General features: G+C 52.2%; 1 protein-coding gene across 1 annotated transcript in view; it reads left to right on the top strand.

Moving 5' to 3' along the window:
- The window catches only part of LOC107120836 (kielin/chordin-like protein), a gene marked incomplete at its 3' end in the record, with an annotated part of 65,489 nt that overhangs the window by 25,678 nt on the left and 13,881 nt on the right, over positions 1-25,930 (top strand). The window contains exons 7-17 of the mRNA XM_015423606.1: positions 4,122-4,292; positions 9,404-9,500; positions 11,699-11,781; positions 13,708-13,801; positions 15,080-15,159; positions 17,252-17,428; positions 19,749-19,895; positions 20,895-20,988; positions 21,724-21,803; positions 22,528-22,627; positions 23,967-24,052. Coding sequence (XP_015279092.1) covers positions 4,122-4,292; positions 9,404-9,500; positions 11,699-11,781; positions 13,708-13,801; positions 15,080-15,159; positions 17,252-17,428; positions 19,749-19,895; positions 20,895-20,988; positions 21,724-21,803; positions 22,528-22,627; positions 23,967-24,052 — 1,209 coding nt within the window. The remainder of the gene's footprint in view (positions 1-4,121; positions 4,293-9,403; positions 9,501-11,698; positions 11,782-13,707; positions 13,802-15,079; positions 15,160-17,251; positions 17,429-19,748; positions 19,896-20,894; positions 20,989-21,723; positions 21,804-22,527; positions 22,628-23,966; positions 24,053-25,930) is intronic.

The raw sequence follows: 25,930 nt of genomic DNA, 5'->3' as shown, positions 1-25,930 counted from the left end.
CTTGCACTCCCGCCGGCCTTGCAGGTCCACCGCCGGGCCCCTCATGGGGCTCGGCAGTGGAGCTGCAAGGCTGGTGGCAGCAGCCGGGACCGTTGGGGGCCGGGTGTGTGGCCTTATGACACATTTCCGGTGATGTCAGGGGGTGTGGCATATGTTAATGAGTTATGCTAATGAGTTCCCCTAGCTCTTTTTCTACGAAACGACCCCTGGGGAGGCTGCAGAGATTGTGGACTATTCAGTCGGGAGAAGAGGAGGCTGAGGGGGGACAGGGTGGCTCTCTTGAAGTATCTGAAGGGCTGTGTCTCTTAGAGGAGGGCAGGGGAGCCGTTCCTGTGGGCAGCAGAGGAGAGGACTCCCAAGAAGGGGGTTAAATGAAGGGCGGGAAGGCACCAGCTGGATATTAGGGGAAACACTTTTTGACAGTCAGAGGCCTGGGTCCCATGGGCCAGGTAATGGGGGGGAGGGGGCGTGGCTGTTCGCCCCGGAGCAAAATAAAGCACGGTAGCCCGATCACACGGTCCCCCGAGGCTTCGCGCTTAGGCTGTTAGCTGGCGATCACACGGCAATGCTGCAGCGTGGCAAAGAAGCGGTACGGCAAGCATTTTGCGTTTGTGCACACGCACAGTTCCGCAGAGCAGCACTGCTTTCAGTTATGTGTTTGCGCGCATGCGCTTACGAAAAACATCCGGTTTGCGATGGGACGTGGACAGGCGCCGGATGCCACGGGATACTAGCGCTCCCGCAATCAGATGCCCGTCCCTGCCCCGTGTTTTCCGGATACTAGTGCACTTTCCGCGGTATTTTTTTACTGTGCATCTTTGGCGGGACGCCACGGGTTGACCACAGCCGCGCTACGTTTCCAAGATGTTGCAGTGTGATTGCGCACTGAAAATCCACTTGACATTCGTACCTTTAGCGCAGCAAATCCTCCTTGTGACCGGGCCCAGAGTTGTGCAGCAGTGGAACCAGCTGCCTAGGGAGGTATGGTGAGCTTCCCCTCCTCACTGGCCATCTTTAAGCAGCAGCTGGACAAACCCTTGTCAGGGATACACTAGGCCAGGGGTGTCAAACATGCAGCCCAGGGGCCAGATATGCTTCTTTCTCCAGTTCTGCTGCTGCTGCGTCAGCGTAGGTTTGCAGCTTACAGATACACACACCCGAACAGCACACTCAAGACTGCCAACAGCACAGACATATCGATGCAGTAATTCAGAGCAAGTGGTGGCAGTTATAAGACACTGTTAAATAAACAAAGTATTGCAAGAGTGCTCATGTTTTAAGGTAAAGGTAAAGGTTCCCTTGCTGGAAAGCCAGTCGAGTCCGACTCTAGGGTTGCGGTGCTCATCTCCGTTTCAAAGCCGAAGAGCCAGCGCTGTCCGAAGACGTTTCCGTGGTCATGTGGCCGGCATGACTAAACACCAAGGCGCACAGAACGCTGTTACCTTCCCACCGAAGTGGTACCTATTTCTCTACTTGCAATTTCTTGCTTTCGAACTGCTAGGTTGGCAGGAGCTGGAACTAGAGACGGGAGCTCACTCCGTCATGTGGCAACTCAGGTCTCGAACTGCTGAACTACTGACCTTCCACAGCCTGCAGTTCAGCGTCTTAACTACTTGAGCCACCGCATGTTTTAAAGTAAAAATCCCCTTTGCGTTTGTGTCCTTTATAAAGTTTATATCTCTGCTACCTGGCATTACGTTCTATGGCACATGTGGCCCGGCCCGACAAGGTCTCGTTTATGTCAGATCCGGCCCTCGTAACCAATGAGTTCGACGCCCCTGATCTAGACTGATCTTGCATTGAGCAGGGGGGGGGGGGTTGGACTGGATGGCCTCCATGGCCCCTTCCAACTCTGTAATTCTATGACCAAGGTACTTTCAAATGGGTTACCTTACTGCTGAATCAGTGGATGTCAGCTTTTGAGTGACACAAGGGTTCTTCAGCAGCAGAGAAAGGAAGCAGCTGAGCGCTGCCTCTTCCATTGGACCAGTGTTTGCTTACAAGATTAATTGAGTAATGGATAGGGTTGCCAACCCTGGTTTGGGGAATCCCTGGAGATTTGGGGGGTGGAGCCTGGGGTGGGCAGGTTTGGAAAGAGACCACAGCGAGGTGTCATAAGAACATCAGAAGAGCCCTGCTGGATCAGGCCGATGAGGGTCCATCCAGTCCAGCCTCCTGCCTCACACAGGGGCCAGCCAGTTCCTCTGGAGGGCCAACAACAGGGCAGAGAGGCCGAGGCCTTCATGAGAACATCAGAAGAGCCCTGCTGGATCAGACCAGTGAGGGTCTATCTAGTCCAGCATCCTGTCTCACACAGTGGCCAACCAGTTCCTCTGGAGGGCCAGCAACAGGGCAGAGAGGCCGAGGCCTTCCCCTCATTAAGAACGTAAGAACAGCCCTGCTGGGTCAGACCAGGGAGGGTCCCTCTAGTCCAGCCTCCCGTCTCTCACAGGGGCCAACAATGGGGCAGAGAGGCCGAGGCCTTCCCCTATGTTGACTCTTGGCTCTGGGATTCAGAGGATTGGGGGCTCTTAATGTGGAGGTTCCCTTCTGTCACCATGGCTAGTAGCCTTTTATAGACTTATCCTCTATGAATCTGTCTAATCTCCTTTTAAAGTTGTTTATTCCTGTGGCCGTCACTGCATCCTCTGGCAGCGAATCCCACATTTTAATCACTCTCTGCATAAAGCAGTATTTCCTTTCGTCCATCCAGAACCTACTGCCCATCAGCTTCACTGGATGCCTTTGAGTTCTAGTTTTTTGGGAGAGGGAGAAAAAATTTCTCTTTGTCAACTGTCTCCCCCCCCCCCCACGCATACTTTCATATCTGCCCTAGACTTCATCCTGCAAAGCTGCCATTTCCTCCAGGGGAACTGATCTCCGTCATATGGAGATCAGTTATATTTCCAGGATCACTTGAAATTCTGGGACATCTCCAGGCCCCATCTGGGGGTTGGCAACTGTAGCTTGAACTCAAATCTGGACTTAGCTGTGAATGCACAGCCTTCAGCAAGGGATGGCCTTTCAGCACAGGCCCGCTATGTCTCATGGGAAGTGCCTTCTGTCTGTCGGGTGCCAATTACTCCCTTGTAAGCCGCCCTGAGCCCGCTCAGCAGTGTACCATGCCGAGGCCCCTCCCCTCCCCAAGCCCCACCCTCTCCTGGATCCGCCCCCAAAGTCTCCAGGTATTTCCCAACCCAGAGTTGGCAACCATATCTCAGGTCCTGAATCCCACACTCCCGACGCGCCAAACCACACTGTCTCAGTGCCGTGGCTAGCTGGATTTCTAGCGGTAGAGCTGTTCCTGCCGGGGTTGCCAAGTCCAGCTTGGGACATTTCTGGAGACTTGGGGTGCAGTTTGGGGAGGAGTTTGGGCCTTGCGTGACTCCATAGAGGCTGACCCTCTGAAGCCGCCATTTTCTCTGGGGGGACCAGTCTCTGTGCCCTGGAGATTAGGGATCCTTAAAGGAGAACTTCAGGCCTCCCCTGGAGGTTGGTAACCCAACGCCCCTCAGCCCGGTCCTTCTGAAAGAACTCTCATGTCTAATGGCGCTAGGACAATGGTTTTCTCCCCACCCCCACCAGCCGTGCTCCCTCTAAGCTGTGGAGTCTTGTGAGCAAGAATTCTACTTTGTGAGTTACTGGCATGAAAGTTGTGAGCGAGCAACTTGGCTACTGCATAAATTAAGTTTGTTCCGGAGACTTCTTTCCTGAGCTGAGACAAAACTGTGTGAGCCGGAGGCTAAAAAGCGGGGAGCTAGCTCACACCTACTCAGCTTAGAGGGAACACCGTTCAGGAGCCGTCCTCTCTGAGCGAAGGCAAAAATGTGTGAGCCGGAGGCTAAAAAACGGGGAGCTAGCTCACACTAACTCAGCTTAGAGGGAACACTGCTCTGGAGCCATTCTTCCTGAGCTGAGACAAGAACGTGTGAGCCGGAGGCCAAAGAACTGTGAGCCAGCTCACACTAACTCAGCTTAGAGGGTACACCGTTCAAGAGCCATCCCCTCTGAGCTAAGGCAAAAAGGTGTGAGCCGGAGGCTAAAAAACGGGGAGCTAGCTCACACTAACTCAGCTTAGGGGGAACACTGCCCACCAGTCTATTTTGCGCTCCTCTGCCCAGGATGGCGCAGTATCCTGCAAGATGGAAGACTGCCCCCCAGCTGTGTGCCAGCACCCCGTCGTCCCAGAGAGGAAATGCTGCCCCGAGTGTGGGGACTGCCTGTACAAGGGCCACCACCTGACCAACGGGCAGAGCTACCTGGACGACTCGTGCATCCAGTGTGCTTGCAAGGTGAGGTTGGGGCGAAGCCCGATCCGGCAGGGGGGAGGGGAAGGGCGTGAGTGCTGGGAGCAGCTTGCGGAAAACGAGGGTGTCTCCAGGGTCGTGTACTACCCCGGATGGTGGACCGTTGTCCCAAAACGACAACGCGACTTGTACGTAGTACCCCTAGGAGAGTTCCAAGCACTTCACTGGTGCTTCAGAGCCAGTTTGGTGTAGTGGTTAGGGTTTGATTCCCCACTCCTCCGCATGCAGCCAGCTGGGTGACCTTGGGCCAGTCACAAGTTCTTTCAGAGCTGTTCTCTCAAGGGCAGTTCTCAGGAGAACTCTCTCAGCCCCACCTACCTCACAGGGTGTCTGTTGTGGGGAGGGGAAGGGAAAGGAGATTGTAAGCTGTTCTGAGACTCCTTCAGGTACTGAAGGGCAGGGTATAAATCCAATCTTCTCTTCCTCCCCTTCTTCTTCTTCTTCTTCTCCTCCTCCTCCTCCTCCTTCGTAGATGATTCTGCTTGCCACAGGATCATAAACCCCTAATTGATAACATCTCATGTTTTATTAGGAGCTGCGGTGGCTCAAGTGGTTCAGACGCTGAACTGCAGGCTGTGGAAGGTCAGTAGTTCAGCGGTTCAAGACCCGAGTGTGCCGCAAGACAGGGTGAGCTCCTGTCTCTAGTTCCAGCTCCTGCCAACCTAGCAGTTCGAAAGCAAGAAATTGCAAGTAGATAAATAGGGACCACTTCAGTGGGAAGGTAACAGCGTTCCGGGCACCTTTGTGTATAGTCATGCCGGCCACATGACCACGGAAACGTCTTCGGACAGCGCTGGCTCTTCGGCTTTGAAACGGAGATGAGCACCGCAACCCTAGAGTCGGATTCGACTGGCTTTCGCGCAAGGGAACCTTTACCTTTACCTTTACCATGTTTTATTAGGCCATTATGTTCCTATGGTAAACAGACTAAACTGTGTTCGAGCACCGGAACTCCGTTGCAATGAAGCACACTGTGGACTTCTTTACTTCTTCGCTCTGCCATTCAAAAGTCTGTCTTTGTAGGGGCAAATATCTGGACCTCTCTAGAACATAGAGACCCTGACCTGGTTAGGCCAGGGTAGCCCAATCCCGTCAGATCTTGGAAGCTAAGCGAGGTTGGCCCTAGCTAGTATTGGATGGGAGACCTCCAAGGAATACCAGGCTCGTGACGTGGAGGCAGGCACCTCTGAACGTCTCTTGGCTTGAAAGCCTTACAGAGTAACCATAGGTCGGCTGCGACTTGACAATAATTTCTACCACCACCAAAACATAGACAGTAGCACGAAGAGCTCAGTACTAGTCCAACTGTTCAGAGTTCCAAAGCCAGGCAGGATTGGCCCTGGAAAGTGTGTGGATAGGAGATCACCAAAGACGTTCAGGGTTGCTACGCAGACCCAAGCAATGTCAAACCACCTCTGTTCATCTCTTGCCTTGAAAACCCCTTGGGGGGGGGGGTCATCGTAAATCAGTTGCATCTTGAAAGCACTTAATTGTGATTAAAGCACTTGGTTTTGTAACCCCATACACTCAAACGGTATTCTCGCATTGCCAGCGAGGGTTACGGAAGTTTTCCTGGCCCCACTGCTGGACCTCCTGGTGGCACCTGGTATTTTTGGCCACTGTGTGACACAGAATGTTGGACCGGATGGGCCACTGGCCTGATCCAACATTTGGCTTCTCTTATGTTCTTATGACGAAGGCCGCCCAGGAACTCAGCAGCTGAGTTTTGAATTGTAGCCTTCCTGTTTGGAAAGATCTGTGGGAAGTGCCCCTTTTGCAACAGGTTTCTTTGCTGGCCATTCATCGGCCCTTCCCGGAATGGCTCTGTCCAGCCTTCCTTTGATGGATGCTATGCAAATTAAAATACCTCTGGGTTGAGGTAGACATGTGCCCACGCTGGAGCACCTAACTGTATTACCCGCAGCATATGATAGGGCTGCCAAGTGGGGGCGGGGGGCGGGGAAACCCCCGCTTTGGAGGCCCGATTTCCGCCGCGGCAGAATCAGGCCCCGGGGGGAACTCCGCCCACCGAAGCTGCGTCACCAGAGGTGACGCATGATGTAGAACACATTGGGGTCCCCCCCGACCATCTGGGCCACGCCCCCAACGTGCTCTACTGTTGCCCCCCCCCCAAGCACCAGGAAGACAGAGCATCCCTTGCCCCAGACATAAGAACATAAGAGAAGCCAATGTTGGATCAGGCCAATGGCCCCTCCAGTCCAACACTCTGTCACACAGTGGCCAAAAATACCGGGTGCCATCAGGAGGTCCACCAGCTGGGCCAGAGCTCCAGAAACCCTCCCACTGTGCCCCCCCAAGCACCGAGAATACAGAGTACCACTGCCCCAGACAGAGTGTTCCATCTATTCCTTGTGGCTAATAGCCACTGATGAACGTCTGTTCCATATAAGAACATAAGAGAAGCCATGTTGGATCAGGTCAATGGCCCATCCAGTCTGACACTCTGTGTCACACAGTGGCCCAAACCCAGGTGTCACCAGGAGGTCCACCAGTGGGGCCAGAACCAGTGCTCCCTCTAAGCTGAGGTAGTGTGAGCTAGCTCACAGTTTTTTAGCCTCCGGCTCACACATTTTTGTCTTCGCTCAGGAAGGAGGGCTCCAGAGCAAACTGATTTATGCAGTAGCCAAACTGCTTGCTCACAGCTTTAATGCCAGCAGCTGACAAAGTAGGATTTTTGCACACAAGACTCCGCAGCTTAGAGGGAGCGTTGGCCAGAACCCCAGAAGACTCCCCCACACGGTTGCCCCCCCCCAGCACCAAGAAGACAGAGCATCGCTGTTCCCTCAATCCCTTGTGGCTAATAGCCACTGATGGACCTCTGTTCCATATGTTCATCCAGTGTCGACTGGGAGGTGTCTATAAGAACATATTTTACTTTATTTAAGAGCCAGCTTTACTTTATACATCTAAGTTGTCCACATACCATTTTTTCCTCATGTCTTATCGGTCAAGTCAAAAATTGAAGAAGCAGGGGATTCTGTTTACCTCACGTATAAGTACAGCCTTGGTCTATCAAGGAGCAGAGGTTACACGCTACCAATCCTTTATTGTAAAGCTTTTTGTCCTTCTTTTTGTTTGATTGTGGGAGGTTGGGCTCAGTGTTTCCTCTAAGCTGAGTTAGTGTGAGCTAGCTCACAGTTCTTTAGCCTCCGGCTCAGACATTTTTGTCTTGGCTCAGGAAGGAGGGCTCCAGAGCAAACTAATTCATTCAGCAGCCAAATCACCTGCTCGCAACTTTAACACCGGTAGCTCACAAAGTTGAATTTTTGCTCACAGAACTCGACAGCTTAGAGGGAACATTGGTTGGGTTGTAAACAATCTATAGAGCCAGAATGGGGGACTGGATATTCTTCAGACCAGAAGCCAGTTGCTTCAGAGCTTCCCCCCCCCTGTCTCTCTCACCCCATAGCTGCCACACATGGTATTTCAGCTTGCTCTCACCTGCTCCTGGGTGTTGTGCAACACAGCTATGGGGGCAGGTCTTGTGAACCACATAGCATGGGTCAGGTTGGCGTGTTGAAACACTGCTCCATCAGGCATCCCTAATCCCTGGAACAAGAGATGCATTTTTCCAGACAGCACAGTGGGTTGTTACTTTATTTTTAACATGCAAGGATGTCTGCGCAGCTGATGTGCATTGATTGCAGGGAACCCAGATGTCCGTCACCTTTTTCCAAGCAATGAAGCCACAGCGGTTAGTCACTCTCAAAACATGATTCCTCCCCCCACACTCTAACTCCAGTGCCTTGTAATTGCCAATATTGTTTGAAGTGGAGTTATGTAGGGTTCCCCAACCTGGTGCCCCTGGGCCACCACGGTGCCTGCTAGCACCTTTCCTGGAGCCAACCAATTGCTTCTAGAAAGTGGGCGGGACCAGCTGAGGCTTTTTGCCCAGCAAGGGTTCTGACTGGCCGTTGGAGATGGGACCGGCTGTGCCGATTTTTAAAAATATTGCATGGGCCGCACAAGGCTCTTCAGTGTGGCTGAAGGTAAGTAGTGGCAACCATTTTGTGGATGGCTCGGTTTCCTATGGCAGCAACCTGGCCCCACTGATGGACCTCCTGATGGCACCTGATATGTTTGGCCACTGTGTGACAGAGTGTTGGACTAGAAGGGCCATTGGCCTGATCCAACATGGGCTTCTCTCATGTTCTAATGTTCTTATGAATTGGATCAATCTATGGAGCAAAGGTCCCTCAGTGAGCTCTCAGGCTGGGGCAAGGGATGCTCTGTATTCTTGGTGCTTGGGGGGGGGGACAACAGTGGGAGGGCTTCTAGTGTCCTGGCCCCACTGATGGACCTCCTGAGGGCACCTGGTATTTCTGGCCACTGTGTGACACAGAGTGTTGGACTAGATGGGCCATTGGCCTGATCCAACGTTGGCTTCTCTTATCTTCTTGTGTTCTTATGTGTCTGCATCCACCATACTGTGTCAGAATTCTACCCACAGGCTCAAAAGGTTTGGGGACCCAAGCCGTGTTCAATCGTACGTGTGAGATAAAATAATTACCGGTGAGCACTTGCCCCTGCCCCATAGCCAAGGTGGAGACCATGGGATATGTTTTTTTCGTTGCCCCCTCTATAAACAAATTCGGGATAAGGCAGTTTTTCCCCTTGTAGACAGAACTGTGATAGGGACGGACAAGACACGTTTAGATAAATTATTAACAGACAAAATTTCAGTTATTACTAAGCTAACGGCTAGATTTTGTGCCCAGGCGATTAAAGTGCACAGTAAATTTCAGTCCTGCTCCTTTGAGCCTTGACTTAGTTTCCTTCAGGAGGTCTATTCTACAGCTCTTGTTCCTCTTAAATTCGTTGGTTAAAAAACGGTCACCTAATGCTGCTTTCTCACATATTTTATAATCTATTTTTCTTTTCTTGATGTAATTTTATTTAGTTTTATGTTACATTTTCTGTCTCTATGTTTTAACTGGAGTTTTTAAGTTGTATATTTGTATACCAGAACAGTGTCCCTATTTCTCAACTGGATCTGGTTGTCCCTAGACATGCACAATCTCATGTCATTTTTAGCTCTAAACCTGCTGGTCATATCTCTTCTCTAATTATCCTAGGCTGGCACCGTGCAGTGCCAAGCTGCCAAGTGCCCGGAGTTGGCATGCCGGGAGCGTCACGTGCCACCTGGGGAGTGCTGCCCAGTTTGCCGCCCAGGTAAGAGCGGGGTTAATGTATAACCAGGGCAGGGATGGGAACTCTGACTGCGAGGCCTGGCTCAAGACACTGCAAGGCCAGAGAGGCTGGATGCTCCCTCTAAGCTGCGGAGTCTTGTGAGCAAAAAATTCCACTTTGTGAGCTCCTGGCATTAAAGTGGTGAGCAAGTGATTGGGCTACTGCATCAATTACTTTGCTCTGGAGCCCTCCTCCCTGAGCGAAGACAAGAATGTGTGAGCCAGAGGCTAAAAAACAGTGAGCTAGCTCACACTAACTCAGCTTAGAGGGAACACTGGTCTCAATGCTCCTTCTAAGCGGTGGAGTCTTATGAGCAAAAAATTCTACTTTGTGAGCTCCTGGCATTAAAGGGGTGAGCGAGCGATTGGGCTACTGCATGAATTAGCTTGCTCTGGAGCCCTCCTTCCTGAGCGGAGACAAAAATGTGTACAAAACTGTGGGCTAGCTCACACTAACTCAGCTTAGGGGGAACCCTGCTGGAGAGTGGGGCCCACACAACACAGTCAAACGTTGGCCTTGTGGAGTTGAGTGAGGTTCACTTTTAAGAAGGAAGTACGCAGAGGACTGAGGCGTCTTCTGTTCTTGGACTCCTGTGCTGCTGGCAGAAATTGAAGTACCTTCATTTATGCTGGACTCTGACCAAGGAAGCTCAGCGGGGTCAGCCTTGGTTGCCGCTTGGATGGGAGGCCATCAAGAGAGTCCAGGGTTATCAGCGGAAGAAATAGTAAAAGATATGGAGACTGTCTATAGGGCATACTCCAATTATATATAAAAAAAATAGCCTGCCTGGAGAGATTGTGGTAAGATTTGCAAGAAGACAGACCAGAGATGCCATATTAAAAGCGACTTCAGCAACCCCACTGAAACTGGGAAATACAATTATTAAGACTTTAAAGGACATTCCATTTGAAATTCGTCAAAAAAGGAAAGCTTACAAGGATTTAATTTCTTTTCTTCAAACCAACGGAATTCAGTACAGGTGGGGGACCCCCGAGGGTGTCATCATTAAAATCAACGATAAAAGAGAGAAGATTGATTCCATTTTTAAAGCCAAGGAATTCTTGAGGCGCCAGCTGGGAACGGGGGAAGAATCTAAGGAGGAAGAAACCAAGTCAAGTGACTCAGCAACCTCTGGATCGGACGAAGACTCTGCGGCTGAAGCGGCTATGGGTGCGACGAACACTGTGTATGATTTTAGAGACAGAAAGCCAAAGTAAGGGCAGAAGGACTCTGAAAATTGCTCTTTGATGAAATGAAGATGCTCAGAAAGTCTTCTCAAGATAACTAATTTACTAACATAGAAGCAGTGCAAAGCAAGAACTCTACAAGTATATTGCCTTACTAACAAATGTAATACTAACATTTAGTTTAACTGGGTTATGATCTCTCACTCTTGGGTTTTTAGTTAGTGTGGGTATCTTTCCTTTATCCATGGATGTAGTCCCTTCCCTTTTTTTTTCTTTGAAGTTTTGTAGTCTATTGAAAAACAATAAAAATACCCCTTCGGGGGTTTCAAAAAAAAAAGAGAGAGAGAGAGAGAGTCCAGGGTTGCTACGCAGAGGCAGGCAATAGGAAACCCACCTTTGAAGAAGTGAGCCGTGACTCACGAAAGCTCCTCCCCTGCCACAAATGTTGTTAGTCTTCAAGGTGCTCCCGGACTCTTGCTCTTTTCTAAACCACCGCTGTTCGTCTCTTGCCCTGAAAACCCTACGGGGTCGCCATAAGTCATCTGCAACTTGATGGCATTTCCCGTCATCTAAGCAGTTCATTGTCCTGACCTGGCTGGTCCAGGCTTACCCGATCTTGTCAGATCTCAGAAGCTAAGCATGGTTGGCCCTGGTGAGTACTTGGATGGGAGACCACCAGTGTCCCCTCTAAGCTGAGTGAGTGTGAGCCTAGCTCACAGTTTTTTAGCCTCCGGCTCACACATTTTTGTCTTCGCTCGGGAAGGAGGGCTCCAGAGCAAGCTACTTTATGCAGCAGCCCAATCGCCGGCTCACAACTTTAATGCCCGTAGCTCACAAAGTAGAATCTTTGCTCACGAGACTCCACAGCTTGGAGGGAACATTAGAGACCACCATGAAAGGCCAGAGGTGCCCCCCCCCCCAAATTCTGACACTAGGATGAACACAAGGAAAGGAGGAAAGTTCCCAGGTGATGCTTTGCCTCTTTTTGTACAGGTTGTGAGTATGAAGGGCAGCAATACCAAGAGGGAGAAGTCTTTGTGGCCATCTCCAACCCTTGTATGAATTGCTCCTGTCTGGTGAGTACAGAGACCAGGGTTGCAGCAAAGGGTTCAGGATTCGCACAGTGCCAGGGCTTGGCATCGTGGGTGGGCAGGGGTGGAGTGACTCACCAGCTTTAGTTGACCTAGATTTCAGTCCAGTAGCATCGTAAAGTCCAACAAGATTGGGGGGGAGGGGTATCAGCTCTCGAGAGTCACAGCTCCCTGCATAAGAACGTGAGAAAAGCCATGTTGGATCAGGCCGGTGGCCCCTCCAGTCCAACACTCTGTGTCACACAGTGGCCAAAAACACCAGGTGCCACCAGGAGGTCCAGCAGTGGGGCCAGAACTCCAGAAACCCTCCCACTGTTGCCCCCCCAAAAAATATAGAGCATCACTGCCCCAGACAGAGTGTTCCATTCCATCTATATCTTGTGCCTAACAGCCACTAAGCATGTAAGAGAAGCCATGTTGCATCAGGCCAAAGGCCCATCCAGGCCAACAGTCTGTGTCACAGATTGGCCAAAACCCAGGGGCCATCAGGAGGTCCAGCAGTGGGGCCAGAACTCCAGAAGCCCTCCCAGTGTTGCCCCTCGAGCACCAGTGATACAGAGCATCGCTGCCCCAGACATAAGAACATAAGAGACGCCAATGTTGGATCAGGCCAATGGCCCCTCCAGTCCAGCACTCTGTGTCACACAGTGGCCCAAAACCCAGGTGCCATCAGGAGGTCCACCAACATAACAAGGGCAGAACTCCAGAAGCCCTCACCAGCAGGGCCAGAACTCCAGAAGCCCTCCCACTGTTGCTCCCCAAAGCACCAAGAATACAGAGTATCACAGTCCCAGACATAAGAACATAAGAGAAGCCAATGTTGGATCAGGCCAGTGGCCCCTCCAGTCCAACACTCTGTGTCATACAGTGGCCAGAAATACCAGGTGCCACCAGGAGGTCCACCAGCAAGTCCAGAACTCTAGAAGCCCTCCCACTGTGCCCCCCCAAGCACCAAGAAGACAGAGCGTCACTTGCCCCAGACAGAGTCTTCCATCTATACCTTGTGGCTAACAGCCACTGATGTACCTCTGCTCCATATGTTTATCCAGTCCCCGCTTGAAGCGGTCTATGCATGTAGGTTTGTCATCTGTAGTTGAGGTTCAGATGGCAGGAACTTTGAGGGAGGGCTTTTCTGGCTGTTGTTCCCCCTGCCACATACTGTGGCATTCTCTCCCCCAGGGTCTGCAAATGGCTCTTTCTCTAAAGGCCTCCTAGATGGGTTTTAAGACCTTCCTTGAGACTTCCAGTTGAGCTGTTGCGAACCCGTTCACACATTACGGAGTCCCCTCTGCTCTAATCTAGCTGATTACAATATGCACTTCAGGGCTCTTTTTGTAGAAAAAGCCCAGCAGGAACTCATTAGCATAATAGGCCACACCCCTGACAGCACAGCTCATTGGCACATTAGGCCACACCCCCATGTTACCAGAAGTGTGGTCATCCAGCCACACCCACCTTTTGCTTCTTATTCTGTTTACCTTGTTTGTTGTCCAAACCCAGGTCCTTTTTTTGTGAACTCCTTTGCATGTTAGGCCACACACCTCTAATGTGGCCAATCCTAATGAGTTCTTGCTGTTGGGTGTGGCCTATTATGCTAATGAGTTCCTGCTGGGCGTGGCCAACTTGGGAGCCAGCCGGAACTCCGTTCCTGTGTGTTCCTGCCCAAAAATAGCCCTGTGCACTGTACCTCTGCATCTTTTACAAGCATTCTTTGCAACACCCACCTTCTGACTGGGATAGAAGGACTCCATTTCTACTCTACTCATGTCTGACGAAGGGAGCTTTGACTCTTGGGAACTTATACGCTACGTTAATGACTCAGATCTCAAAGGGGAATGCCGTGACTGCAATAGAGATCTTGCCTCCAGTAAAAAACTCCTACCCACCCAGTGCTGTCGTTGTCCCCTGTAGAGAAGTCTTGTCCGATGCTACCCGATCCGGTGCCCCTCGAGCCGCTGCTCCCAGCCGATCCCCCAGGCCGGCCAGTGCTGCCCTGTCTGCCCAGGTGAGTCGCCAAGAAGGAAGAGCAGATGAGACATCCAGGGTTTAAGGCCAGAATCCGAGGAAGGGGGAAGATTTCGACCAGGAATAAGCCATAGAAGAGAGGTGTCAAACTCATTTGGTGTAGTGGTTTGGTGTCGTGGTTAAGTGCGCGGACTCTAATCTGGGGCAAGGGTGGGCGTGTGATCGTGTTTCCGCTGGAATCTCGTGGCATCCGGCGCCCGCCCATGTCCCGTCGCAAACCGGATATTTTCGGGGGTTTTAGCCTCCACAGGATGCGCACAAACGCCCACCTGCACATGCGCACACTGTGGTGAGGGGGGGGGAAATTCCAGTTTGCCACAGAAGCAGCGCCTAGCAATTGCCAGTGTGATCATGCCATGCCACTTCTTTGCCGTGCTGCAGGATAGCCGTGTGATCGGCACCTAACGGCATACCCACGGGACCGCCACGGGACATGTGATCGGGCTGTCACACGTTACTTTGCAAACAGCCACGGTTCCCCCCCACATTTTCCGGCCCGTGTGACCGGGACCAATGGAAAGAAGAATAAAGTCCCAAGTATTTTACTGTGTCTCACTCCAGTAGCGTTGTAATATCGAAGTCCAATTTGGCGTGCAATTCATCACGGAGTGGACATTTCAGAAGCTCCATAAGCCATAAAAAGCCATGACGCGTAGTCCGGATGCTGGCTGCCGCGTTTCGAGTTGTTCTTGACTGATTATACTGGCTTACTATGTGCCTTCTACCGAGATCGGGCCCCCTTATAGCCTATTATTTTTGAATAAGAACAACTCGAAACGCGGCAGCCAGTATCCGGACTATGTGCGTCTTTATGTGCTTGGGGCTTCCTTTGAGTGCCCTGCATGGAATGCCTCTCGAAGGCTCTTTCTCACACCTGCAAGAAGAGAGCCAGTGTGGTGTAATGGTTAAAGCAGCAGACTAGGATCCAGGAGACACCAGGTTCGAATCCCCACTCTGGTGTGGAAGCTTGCTGGGTGACCTTGGGCCAGTCACAAGCTCTCAGCCTCACCTACCCCACAGGGTTGTTGTGAGGATAAAAAGAGGAGAGGTCGATGACGTAAGCTGCTTAGGGTCCCCTTTGGGGGGAAACAGGTGGGACAGAAATTAAATAAATGATCAAAGTAAGAACGTGGAGGGGGTGAGACTAGCAAAAACTGCACTTTGAACAGCCTGCGTCCAAAGCGTTCAGTCCCAGATTTGTCCTGGAAGTCAGAGATTCAGCCCTCCTTACACACTTCCACTTTTGTGTCCCTCTTAGCTTGTGAGCTGGATGGACATCCCTTGGAACCTGGGCAGAAGCGCCTCTCGGCAGACGGCTGCCAACACTGTTCCTGCTCTGTAAGTGATGGGTGTCACTGGGAGCCATGCTGTTGCTCTTTGTCCTGGCGAGAAGGGCGGTAGAATGCATCTCTTTCTCTCTTGAGCTCTCCTGGCTCCTTAGTCGGGTTAGGTGGCGAGGCGTCTTCTCGGTACACAGTCTCTTGTGCACGCCACTCCTTGAGGGGGTAGATAAAAGACAGGTTGATTGGTAGAAGGGAAGGAGAGAAGGAAGCAGGGAAAGGTGAGGATATGGGGGCTGCCAGTAGGAGGAAAGGAGGAAATAGTGTGGGGAAGCCCGGCAAGGGAATACAGGGGAAACTGGGGTGCCCCTTGCAAGTTCTTGTGGGTTCCCCATGGAGCAACTGGGTCAGGCAACTTGGCCAGAGTTTTCCTGGAGAGAGGCTGCCAGGGAGAGGGAAGGAGGAGAAGTTGAGGAGGAGCAGGGGGGCAAATAAAGGTAGGCTGGCTGGCTGGTAGGTGGGAAGGAAGCAGGAAATTGAAGAAACAGAGGAGAAGGGTTCAATGAGATGCCCTCCGTGGGTCCTGGCGGGTCCCTCACTTTTAAAAGCAGTAAAAACAAAACAGTCGGGTGCTTTTGGGAAGTTCCACCCAAGGAGGGAGCCCAGCTCAGGGATAAAGTACCTCTTTGACAAGCAGACCTTCCATGATCAGTCCCTGGGCAGGCTGGTTGGATCTCAGATTGCAGGGCTTGTAAAGAACTGCCGTGCACATTTTCGTGTGAAGAGCCACAATTTCACACTGGGCACCTTTCACATCATAGAATCATAGAACCGTAGAGTTGGAAGGGACCTCCAGGGTCATCTACTCCAACCCCTGGCACAATGCACGATGCGGGAAATTCACTGAGGAACCACTCGAACTGTCAGGAAGTTCTTCCTCATGTTTATCCAAAAACTCTTCTAATTTAACTTCAACCTGTTCGTTCTGGTCCGACCTTCTGGGGCAACAGAAAACAGCTCCGCACCATCCTCTATCTGACAGCCCTTCAAGTACATGAAGATGGTTATCGTATCCCCTCTCAGTCATCTCCTGTCCGGGCTAAACAGACCCAGCTCCTTCAGCCTTTCCTCACAGGACTTGGTCTCCAGACTCCTCACCATCTTCTTTGTCCTCCTCTGGAAACGTTCCAGCTGGTCTAAGTCCTTCTTAAATTGTGGTGCCAAAAACTGAGCACAATATTCTAGGTGAAGTCTAACCAGAGCAGAGTAAAGCGATACCATTACTTTGTGTGATCTGGACACTACACTTCTGTCCAGATCACGGGAGGTGGTCGTTCCGCTCTATTCTGCTATGGTCAGGCCTCACTTGGAGTCCCATGTCCAGTTTGGGGCACCACATTTTAGGAAGGATGTTGACAAGCTCGAGCGTGTCCAGAAGAGGGCAACCAGGATGGTGAGAGGGTTGGAATCCAAGTCTTAGGAGGAAAGGCTGAGAGAGTTGGGTCTGTTTAGCCTGGGAAAGAGAAGGCTTAGAGGGGACACGATTGCTGTCTTCAAGCATTTGAAGGGCTGTTGTGTAGAAGATGGAGCAGATCTATTCTCTCTTGCTCTGGATGGCAAGGCTAGATCTAATGGGTGGAAATGACAAGGGAGTCGTTACTGGCTAAATATCAGGAGAAATTTTCTAACTGTAAGAGTGGTTGAGCAGCGGACCAGTCTGCCTCGGGAGGTGGTGGGTGCTCCTTCGCTGGACGTTTTCAAGGGGAGGCTAGACGACCATCTTCCGGATATGTTGTAGGGCTGTCTTTCGGCTCTGCTCCCGCAGAGTGCAGGGGGTTGGACTAGATGACCTGCAAGGTCCCTTCCAACTCTAACATTCTATGATTCTATGTAGGGCTGTCTTTCGGCTATGCTCCTGCAGAGTGCAGGGGGTTGGACTAGATGACCTGCAAGGTCCCTTCCACCTCTAACCTTCTATGATTCTATGATACAGCCCAGAATCGCATGGGGGGGGGGAAGGATCCCCCACCCAGTGACTGTTTCCTTTTTTTAGTTTGCCAGTTTGATTCAAAGCGATTTGCAGGTCTCTCAACTGAGTGGTGGGAGCCGGATGGAGCGCACCTGTTCAGCCATATTCTGTCTGTTCCCAGGACGGGGAGGTGGTCTGTGTCCCGGCTCAGCAGTGCCCCACGACTTGCACCCACGGGGCACCACCTGCCGTCGGCTCCTGCTGCCCAGATTGTGCCCGCTGCCTTTTCCAAGGAGCGCTCATTCCCAGCGGAGCGGAGTTCACCGGCCGTGACCTTTGTGAGCGCTGCATTTGCGAGGTGGGTGGCCAGAGAGGGTGGGGCTCGAATGCCAGGCTGATGGCAGACCTCCAGGGAGGGCCTGGAGACCTCTGAGAACTGCAACTGAGGCAGAGAGGCAACCAAGATCAGTTTCTGCTTTGGAGGGCGGACTCTATAGTATTTTATCCTGCTGAGGTCCCTCTCCTCATCAAACACTGCCTCCCCAGCCTTTACTTCCAGTTTGGTGTAGTGGTTAGGAGTACAGACTCTAATCTGGGAGAACTGGGTTTGATTCCCCATGCCTCCATTTGCAGCTGCTGGTGTGACCTTGGGTCAGCCACAAGTTCTCTCAGAGCAGTTCTCTCAAGGGCAATCCTCGAGAGAGCTCTCTCAGCCCCACCTACCTCACGGGAGACTGTCTGTTGTGGGGAGGGAAAGGGAAAGGAGATTGTCAGCCGCTCTGAGACTCCTCTGGGTAGTGAAGGGTGGGGTATAAACCCAATCTCTTCTTCTCTCAAGAGCAGTTCTCAAGAGAGCTCTTTCAGCCCCACCTTCCTCACAGGGGGTGTCTGTTGTGGGGAGGGGAAGGGAAAGGAGTTTGTAAGCTGCTCTAAGACTCCTTTGGGTAGTGAAGGGCGGAGTATAAATCCAATCTCTTCCTCTTCTTCTTCTTCTTCCCCATGCCTCCACATGCAGCTGCTGGTGTGACCTTGGGTCAGCCACAAGTTCTCTCAGAGCTGTTCTCTCAAGGGCAGTCCTCGAAAGAGCTCTCTCGGTCCCACCGACCTCACAGGGGGTCTGTTGTGGGGAGGGGATCGGAAAGGAGTTTGTCAGCCGCTCTGAGACTCCTTTGGGTAGTGAAGGGCGGGGTATGAATCCAATCTCCTCCTCCTCCTCCTCTTCTTCTTCTTCTTCTTGCCCCAGTGAGAGAGGAGGACTATAAATGAAAAGAAATACTTCATGTTTCCCTTCTCCAGGGTGGGAACGTTGTCTGCTCCCAGGTCAACTGCCCAAAACTGGACTGCACCACGACAGAGGAAGTAGCTGACCAGTGTTGTCCCCGCTGTCCAGGTGAGAACAGATTCAGGTAGCTCCGATTTAGGCCTTTCCTACCCAAGCCCATCTTGAGCCTCTCTTCTATTCGATTTCCAGGAACAACTGCAAGACAGCCGTCTGTATTACACCTAGGGGCTTCCTTGCACTTTGTATTTCTAGTTGCTTGGTTGTTTTCTGTATTTTTGGATTTTATTATTCTGTACCATATCATGGACTATCGAACTCTTGGCCCCACTGCTGGACCTCCTGATGGCACTTGGTATTTCTGGCCACTGTGTGACACAGAGTGTTGGACTGGATGGGCCATTGGCCTGATCCAACATTAGCTTCTCTTGTGTTCTTATGAATTGGATCAACATATCGAGCAGAGGTCCATCAGTGGCTCTTAGCCACAAGGTATAGGTAGAAACTCTTGGTCTGGGGCAAGGGATGCTTTGTATTCTTGGTGCTGGGGGGGAGGCAACAGTGGGAGGCCTTCTAGTGTCCTGGCCACACTGCTGGACCTCCTGATGGCACCTGGTGTTTTTGGCCACTGTGTGACATAGAGTGTTGGCCTGATCCAACATTGGCTTCTCTTGTGTTCTTATGAATCAAACTCTTGGTCCCTCATGGTCAGTATGGTCTACTCAGACTGGCAGTGGCTTCCCAGAGTCTCAGGTCAAGGTCTTTCACATCACCTACTTTCTGGTCCGTTTAACTGGAGATGCCGGGGATTGAACCTGGAGCCTCTCTAAAACTGAGCCATGGTCCCTCTCTAAATGAAGCTGCCTACCTTCTGCATGCCAAGCAGAGGCTCTGCCACTGAGCCACAGCCCCTCTTTGCAGCTCTCCAGGGTCTCAGGTGGAGGTCTTTCCCATCACTTCCTGCCTGGTCCTTTTTAACTGGGGATGCCAGGGACTGAACCTGGGACCTTCTGCGTGCAAAGCAGAGGCTCTGCCACTGAGCCACGGACCCTCTTCACAGCTCTCCGGGGTCTCAGGCAGAGGTCTTTCCCATCACCTTCCGCCTGGTCCTTTTTCAACTGGAGATGCCTCCGGGGATTGAACCTGGGACCTTCTGTGTGCCAGGCAGAGGCTCTACCACTGAGCCCCGGCCCCTCCTTACAGCTCTCCAGGGTCTCAGGCGGAGGTCTTTCCCATCACCTCCTGCCTGGTCCTTTTTAACTGGAGATGCTGGGGATTGAACCTGGGACCTTCTGCATGCCAAGCAGAGGCTCTGCCACTGAGCCACGCCCCCCCCCTGAGCTGCCAGGCTTGTGAGCTCCCAGCCAAGAATCTGTCCTGATGTTCTCCCCCTCCCCAGGGCACCATCTCAGCTCAGTCCTGGATGGTGATCGATATTCCTCTGCCCCCTCCATATGCGACAGGTTGTGTGGACGGAACCAGCCAATATGAGCACGGCGAGGAGTGGACGCCCACCACGGACCCTTGCCTGAAATGCAAGTGCCTGGTAAGGCCAGAAGGGGGCGCAGGTGGGGGGGGCAGTTGCTCCCTGGGTCCTTCCTGTTTGTTCTGTGGCTGAAACTTCACAGAAATGGGAAAGAGCTTTTAGTAGAGGGTTGCCAGCCTCCAGGTGGGGCCTGGGGATCTCCAGCTCTTACAACCGATCTCCAGCCGACAGAGTCCAGCTCCCCTGGAGAAAATAATGGCTGCTTTGGAGGGTGGAATCTCTGGCATTGGACCGTGCTGAGGCCCCTCCCCTCCCCTCCCCAAACCCTGCCCTCTCCTGGCTCCACCCCCAAAGTCTCCCGGTATTTTCCAACCCTGGCAACCCTATTTTAGGAATGTCACCTGTGGAGCAGGCAGTCAGGGCTACGCAGTGTCTTCTCCCCTCTTGGGGAAAGGCTCCCTCTAAGCTGTGGAGTCTTGTGAGCAAAGATTCTACTTGGTGAGCCGCTGGCATTAAAGTTGCGAGCGAGCGATCGGGCTGCGGCATCAATTGGTTTGCTCTTTAAGCCCTCCCTTCCTGAGCTGTAGGAGCTGCGGTGGCTCAAGCGGTAAAGACGCTGAGCTGCAGGCTGTGGAAGGTCGGTAGTTTGGCAGTTCGAGACCCGGGTGCCGCGTGACGGAGTGAGCTCCCGTCTCTAGTTCCAGCTCTTGCCAACCTAGCAGTTCGAAAGCAAGAAATTGCAAGTAGATAAATAGGTACCACTTCGGTGGGAAGGGAACAGCGTACTGTGCGCCTTGGTGTTTAGTCATGCCGGCCACATGACCACGGAAACGTCTTCGGGCAGCGCTGGCTCTTCGGCTTGGAAACAGAGATGAGCACCGCAACCCTAGAGTCGGACTCGACTGGCTTTCGAGCAAGGGAACCTTTGCCTTTACCTTCCTGAGCTATGACAAAAATGCGTGAGCCGGAGGCTAAAGAACTGTGAGCTGGCTCGCACTGACTCAGCTTAGAGGGAACGCTGCTCGGAAGGTGCCGATTCCGTGTCCTCTCTCTTCCCAGGAAGGCAACGCCGTGTGCAAACGGAGGCAGTGTGCGAGTCTGTGCCGCCACCCAGCCCGCCCTCGCTGGGGTTCCTGCTGCCCCGTCTGTGATGGTAAATCCCATGGAGAAATAGAGGGTGGGGGGACCTGGGACCGGCTCTCGACCCCACCCCACTTGGTTCCCCCCTTGCCCTCCCCAAATTCCTGCCGCCACCACCCATGCCACCCCCGCCTAGCGTCTCCAGTCTCACGGTGGGGGCTGGGGTTCTTCCGGAATTACAACAGCTCTCGACATGACAGAGAACAGTTCCCCTGGAGAAAATGGCAGACTTTAGGGTATACCAGAGAGTGTAGGAGACATGGAAGTCCCTCCCCGGGTAGTACCCCAAAATCTCCAGGAATCCCCCAAAGCAGAATTGGCAACCCTACCCCCATCCCAGCTTTCGTTCCCCCCAATTCCCCTTCCCTCTTGGTTGTGTCAGAAATATACCACTCCTCTGGCAGCGAATTCCACATGTTAATCACTCTCTGTGTAAAGTAGCCATAGAATCATAGAGTTGGAAGGGATCTCCAGGGTCATCTAGTCCAACCCCCTGCAGAATGCAGGCAATTCACAAATACCTCCCCCTCCACACCCACAGTGACTGGTGTTCCATGCCCAGATGATGACAAAAAGCTTCCAGGATCTCCAGCCAAACTGACGCAGAGGAAAATTGCTTCCTGACCCCAAAGTGGCAACCAGCATTTCCCTGGGCGCGTATTGGGTAGTCTTTCGGTTTGTCTGTCCTGAACCTACTACCCGTCGGCTCCACCGGATGCCCTCAAGTCTTCAACTTCCTTCCCTCCAGGTTGCCTGTGGGAAGGGCGAGAGTACCGCAGCGGAGATCCAGTGCCAAGCGGGGACCCTTGCAAGCGGTGCAGGTGTAGGGTGAGTTTGGCCTCCTTTGGGGCTCGGCCAGTTCAGTTTGTGTGTAGTGGTTGAGTGTGCGGACTCTAATCTGGGAGAACCGGGTTTGATTCCCCACTCCTCCACTTGCACCTGGCTGGGTGACCTTGGGCAAGCCGTGGTTCTGATAAGAGCTGTTCTCTCAATTACAGTTCTGGAAAGAGCTCTCTCAGTCCCACCACCATCACAGGGTGTCTGTTGTGGGGAGGGGAAGGGAAAGGGGATTGGAAACCACTCTGAGACTCCCTTGGGTAGTGAAGGGCGGGGGATAAAGCCAATCTCCTCCTCCTCCTTCTTCTCCTCCTTCTCCTTCTTCTCCTAATCCTCCTTCTCCTTCTTCTCCTACTCCTTCTTCTCCTTCTCCTCCTCCTTCTTCTCCTAATCCTCCTCCTCCTCCTCCTTTTTCTCCTAATCCTCCTTCTTCTCCTTCTCCTCCTCCTAATCCTCCTCCTCCTTCTTCTTCTCCTTCTTCTCCTACTCCTACTCCTCCTTCTCCTAATCCTCCTTCTCCTTCTCCTTCTTCTCCTAATCCTCCTCCTTCTTCTCCTTCTCCTCCTCCTAATCCTCCTCCTCCTTCTCCTTCTTCTCCTTCTCCTCCTCCTTGGAGTGGCAGGACCACTCTGGATAATGCAGACATAGGGATGCTGGGTGGGGGTCATGGGGTTTGTGTGGGACAAGCACTCTGACGCTCTGCTTCTCCCTCCAGGCTGGGGAGGTTTCCTGTGAGCGGCTGGACACGGACTGCCCCCCCGCAACCTGCAGCCACCCCGCCAAAAGGCCCGGCCAGTGCTGCCCGACCTGTGAGGGTGAGTGCCGCCCACCCACCTCCACGTTTTAAACAGTTTAAATTGTTTGTATCGTTTTGTGATGCCAATGTGGCCCCGTTAGCCGCCCTGAGCCTGCCTCGGCAGGAAGGACGGGGCACAAATCAAATAAAAGAATATCATCAATATACGTAATAAATCCAGGGAGATCTCCCCGCTTCCTCCTGGACACAAGCCGAACCCTGAGCCTGCCTCGGCGGGAAGGACGGGGCACAAATCAAATAAACGAATATAATCAATATAATAAATCCTGGGAGATTTCCCCGCTTCCTCCTGGACACAAGCCAACAACCTTGTCGGTCTTGAGCGTGGAAAATCCCAGAGCTGCAGTAGGGTGTCGTGGCTAGTGCCACCAACTCGGGCGACCCGTGTTCAAATCCCGGCTTCGACTATGGAAGCCCACTGGGGGACCTTGGGCCCATCACAGACTTCTGGCCCCGGGCCACTTCACAGAGGTGCTGTCGTGAGAAAACTGAGGGGGGGGGGGGCGAACTAGCTGCCTTGAGTCCCAGGAGAGAAAAGCAAGAGGTGACTGAGCAGAGGTGGGGGAATACCATCCCGAAAACCTTGGAGGAAGGGCAGAGTAAAAATAGAAGAAGAAGAAGAAAAGGAAGACAGGAAGAGGAAGAGGACCTAGCGGTTCGAAAGCAAGAAATTGGAAGTAGATAAATAGGTACCACTCCGGTGGGAAGGGAACAGCGTTCCGTGCGCCTCGACATCCAGTCATGCCGGCCCCATGACCACGGAAATGTCTTCGGACAGCGCTGAATGTTCAGCTTGGAAACAGAGATGAGCACTGCATCCTTAGAGCTGAATTCGACTGGCTTCCGAGCAAGGGAAACCTTTACCTTTACCTAATCACTTAGTAAGACATAAAAACATTATATTCCAAGATCAAACACCAATTTCCCCTTGAGACAACAAGTATTCAAGTATAGGTAACCATACAGAGGAGAAATAGGACTGTCTAGAGGGCTTAAGAATGTTTTCCAGATTATCTGTGAGCTTCGCCATGATGTACAGTTTCCATAGTTTTTGATGCCACTGTGAGATTGTAGGGGATTGTGTTGATTTCCAGGCTAGGGCAGCAGTGTTTCTTGCTGCGTATAGTAATAAAGACACCCTTTCTCTAAGTCAGTATGAGCACGTCAAGGATTTCCAGTCTCCCCAAAGCAAATGCCCTGGCGTAAGAGTAAGGTCTAGACTTGTGATGGATTTAACCTTTATTAGTATAGATTCCCCAAAGATGAGTAGCCGTATTAGTCTGCCCACAATGTCGACACCCTCTTTCTTCTCTCCTTTCCCGCACCTGCCTTGCCAGCTTGTGAATTTGAAGCACACCTGTACCAGAATGGAGAGACCTTCACCCCTGGAGGTGGCAACCCATGCCTGCGATGCTCATGCACAGTGAGTGGGTTCTGTGCGGGAAGGGGGCTGTGGATGAGCTACATGATGTCCCATGTCACGGGCTGGGGTGCCAGTCCAAAGGGAATCCAGAACAGGCCAAGGTGAGGAGCCAAGAAGACAGTGCAAAGTCCAAAAAGCCAAGCCGGGGTCAGGAGCCAGAAATACCAAGCCAAGTCCAAAGCCAGGGGGTCCGAAGGTCTAGGTGCAAGAGCCGAGCCGGAGTGGATGCTAGCAGCACAAAGCTGACTTGTTGCTTCCACAAAGAGTACTGCCCAGAGTGTGGAGTTAAATGCTGCTACCAGGGGTCATTTCCTGCAGGAGCGCACAGGAACAGAGCGCCGGCAGTAAAAAGCCCAGGGGGCGGGCATATGCAACAAGCACCACCCCCTGCTCCCAGCAGCCCTCAGTCAGAGCAAGAAGCAGCCAGGTAAGCTGCAGAGCCCCCACCCCCCGCCCCCCCGGTCCCAAACAGTCCAGTGGCACCTTTAAGACCAAGTTTTATTCAGGTACAAGCTCTCCCTTCTCTGCGAGGACAGATCTGCACGTTCCCCACCCCCCAACAGCTAGCAATCCAAAACAGTCCATTCAGGTACAAGCTCTCCCTCCTCTGTGAGGACAGATCTGCACGTCCCCCCCCCCTCCAATACCTTTCAGTCCAAAACAGTCCAGTGGAGCCTGAGCGGTGGGTGTTGCCTTCTGACACACTTCCGGTGATGTCAGGGGGTGTGGCATATGCAAATAAGTTATGCTAATGAGTTATGCTAATGAGCTCCTCCACCTCTTTTTCTACTAAATGACCTCTGGCTGCTACCAATTAGCCAACTGCACGATCGCCCAGGCTCCTGTTAGAACTCTGGGCTGGCTGAGTGTCTCCCTTGTAGCCTGGCCTCTCTTCATCGCCTCCTTGCTAAGTTTTGCCGCAGTCGCTCCCTTAAACGAGTCACACATGGGGGTGAGTCAGGAGGACTTTCAGAGTGCAGCACTTCCTTCTTATCTGGGCCAGGTGTGAAGACTGCTGTTGCAGGCACTTGCCAGCGATCCTCCTCTGCTGCTTCAGAGGGGCCAGCTGTGGTTTCTGTAGGCTCTGTCAGCTCATCCTCATCCATGCCCATGACATCCCATAACTTTTAGTTCAGGAGATTCTGAAAGGGCAGATCTTGTCTCACTAACTTTTTAGAGTTCTTTGAGGCGGTGAACAAACATGTGGGCAAGGATGACCCAGTCGAGGTCATTTATCTCGACTTCCAGAAAGCTTTTGGTAAAGTTCCTCATAAAAGGCTCCTAAGTAAATGCAGCAGTCACGGGATAAGAGGACTCTTGTGGATTAAAAACTGGTTGATTAAGGCTGTTGCCTTTGCAAGGGTGTATACAGGGCCTTTTTTTAAAGAGCTGTTAGAAATCTCAAGAGGGAAATGAGGTTTTCAGTCTGTATGGTTTTCAGTCAGGATGGCGAGAGGGTTGGAATCCAAGTCTTATGAGGAAAGGCTGAAAGAGTTGGGTCTGTTTAGCCTGGGAAAGAGAAGGCTTAGAGGGGACACGATTGCAGTCTTCAAGTATTTGAAGGTGTCATGGCTCAGGTGGGGTGTTACCTGATGCTGCCACCACTCTGGATTTAGGTTCCCTTGAGAAGGCCAAAGCACCCTCCCAAGACCTTCAGACCTCCCTTTAGGCCGAATAACAGGCGTGAGGACCAGGCAGAGTAAAACAAGGAAAAGGTTTATTTTATAGGAGGTCGAACAACAAAGTGCAGAATAATAACAGTAAATGGGTGAAAAGAAATCGAATGCCCTAACGCGTCTAAATATACTGTCCCTAGCTCACTATCTGCAGTGGGACTAGACTACTCACCCCTCCCTCAGGATGAGGGTCTCTCCCCTG

The sequence above is a fragment of the Gekko japonicus genome, unplaced genomic scaffold, assembly GCF_001447785.1.
Source record: "Gekko japonicus isolate JY-2015 unplaced genomic scaffold, Gekko_japonicus_V1.1 scaffold4764, whole genome shotgun sequence".
In the NCBI taxonomy this organism is placed as follows: domain Eukaryota; kingdom Metazoa; phylum Chordata; class Lepidosauria; order Squamata; family Gekkonidae; genus Gekko; species Gekko japonicus.
Note: the sequence above shows the minus strand (reverse complement) of the source record. Positions and strands in the feature narration are given on the sequence as shown.